At 35.1% G+C, this 1,887-nt stretch overlaps 1 protein-coding gene across 1 annotated transcript in view; it reads left to right on the forward strand.

Moving 5' to 3' along the window:
* Nucleotides 1-1,111: 1,111 nt before the first annotated feature.
* The window catches only part of LOC106476872, a gene marked incomplete at its 3' end in the record, with an annotated part of 11,208 nt that continues 10,432 nt past the window's right edge, over nucleotides 1,112-1,887 (forward strand). The window contains exon 1 of the mRNA XM_013937490.2: nucleotides 1,112-1,526. Within this exon, the coding sequence (XP_013792944.1) occupies nucleotides 1,286-1,526 (241 nt within the window). The remainder of the gene's footprint in view (nucleotides 1,527-1,887) is intronic.

Genomic DNA, 1,887 nt, shown 5'->3' on the forward strand with positions numbered 1-1,887 from the left:
CAACACTTTTATGACATTATAAAACAACACTTGTTATATATAAGTGTGTGGTGTTTGTTTGTATCAACACTTTTATGACATTATAAAACAACACTTGTTATATAGAAGTGTGTGGTGTTTGTTTGTATCAACACTTTTATGACATTATAAAACAACACTTGTTATATAGAAGTGTGTGGTGTTTGTTTGTTTCAACACTTTTATGACATTATAAAACAACACTTGTTATATAGAAGTGTGTGGTGTTTGTTTGTTTCAACCAACACTATTTTCTTTATTAACTTTTCTCACACCTCATCGTAAGAATAATTGTAATAAGAGAATGTCTGAGCTATTTTGGCCTACCTTATGCTTATTTTTTTTATGAGGCGGAAATGTTTGTAAACGATCTGAACATTAATCACTTGCTAAACCTTGAAATATGCAGCACTGAAATTTACCTTTTGCCAAAAGCTTTTTAGAAAAACAAGACAAATGATAAATTACATGGTAAAGATCTTCAGGTGCAACAGACTTTTATTTCATTTTAGATTTATAGCTTCACATAAAGCCAACAAAAAATTAAACATTTATTTTACGAAAATAACTTTTGAATGGAGGACTACGTGTAACCACAGTAAACTTGGTAAAGTATAGCATTAGATGTTCATAAGTGAACACTAGGACAGAAGTATTTTAAAATCAAAAGAGTACAATAATCTCTTTTATGAGAAGTTTGAAAAAACAATTATTTCCTTTCTTTTTCACGTATATTTTGGTGTAAAAAGAAATTCTCCCATGGCTTTCTTTCCTACCTATTAATATTGTATCATCAAGGGTAGCATTTTGTGGAACCGTAGTTTAACAAAGCTTTCATTGGAAGAACGTGCTAAATCGAGTGCTCTATTTTTTTTCAGTTTCACCATTAACCTTCGGTAACCTCCTACGCTAATGCATTAATTCAATCTCTTCATGAAGCAAAGCTCTTCAGTGTAATGAAATCTTCTGCTCTCGCCGGTCTGGGGGAAAGGAGGGGAGTGTAGCTTTCCTCAAAAGGATCGAGTCAAGCCAACTTCACGGTTCCTTGGAAACACCTGCTGACAAAGCGCCTTAAATCACACAAACACTCACAAGTATGACGGAGGAAAGTGGAAACTAAGTTTCTTCATCCTAAACATCTTTCTTATTGGTTTATCTTCTGAGATTGCAAGGTCGGGTTTTTTTTAACTCGACCTCCTGGGTAGACCAAAAACACCTTCTTTAATTTGGAACATCATAGTCTTTCTGAAATTTCTTAGCGTTGGGCATGAACGCCATACCTGTTGAAGCTTCTGTTCCCGGAGAAAATGCTAGAAGTGAACATACTTCCAGCTGTATAGGAAATAATGAGAAACAGTCGTCTGACTGTAATGAAAGAGTGATTCAAGGTGTGAAAACGGTAGATACCGACATTGGAAAAACAGAAGTCAGTGATAATAATCCAAACACAGTCTTCGACGTCCATCCTCGGAAAATGACAGACACATCAGCAAATTTGGACGACATAGGTAAAGATGAAACGTTCACCTTAGTAGACGATAAAGTTGGAAGCATTCAAATTGTCCATCAGAAAAGTAATTCCAAACCGTACACAACATTCAGAAACAGAGATACTCAGCAAACAGCCGTCGTTGGGTAAGACTGATAATTCCAACTGTACACAACATTCAGAAACAGAGATACTCAGCAAACAGCCGTCGGTGGGTAAGACTGATAATTCCAAATATAGCTACTTGGGAATAACACGTTGATAAAGAAGTAACACTGATAATTATCTACCGTATTTTTCAGAATATAAGACGCACCGGTGTATAAGACGCACCAAAACATCAAATAAGAAATACCGTAAATCAAAAAAGGTTTACTGTT

Source organism: Limulus polyphemus, unplaced genomic scaffold (assembly GCF_000517525.1).
Source record: "Limulus polyphemus unplaced genomic scaffold, Limulus_polyphemus-2.1.2 Scaffold11909, whole genome shotgun sequence".
NCBI classification, from domain to species: domain Eukaryota; kingdom Metazoa; phylum Arthropoda; class Merostomata; order Xiphosura; family Limulidae; genus Limulus; species Limulus polyphemus.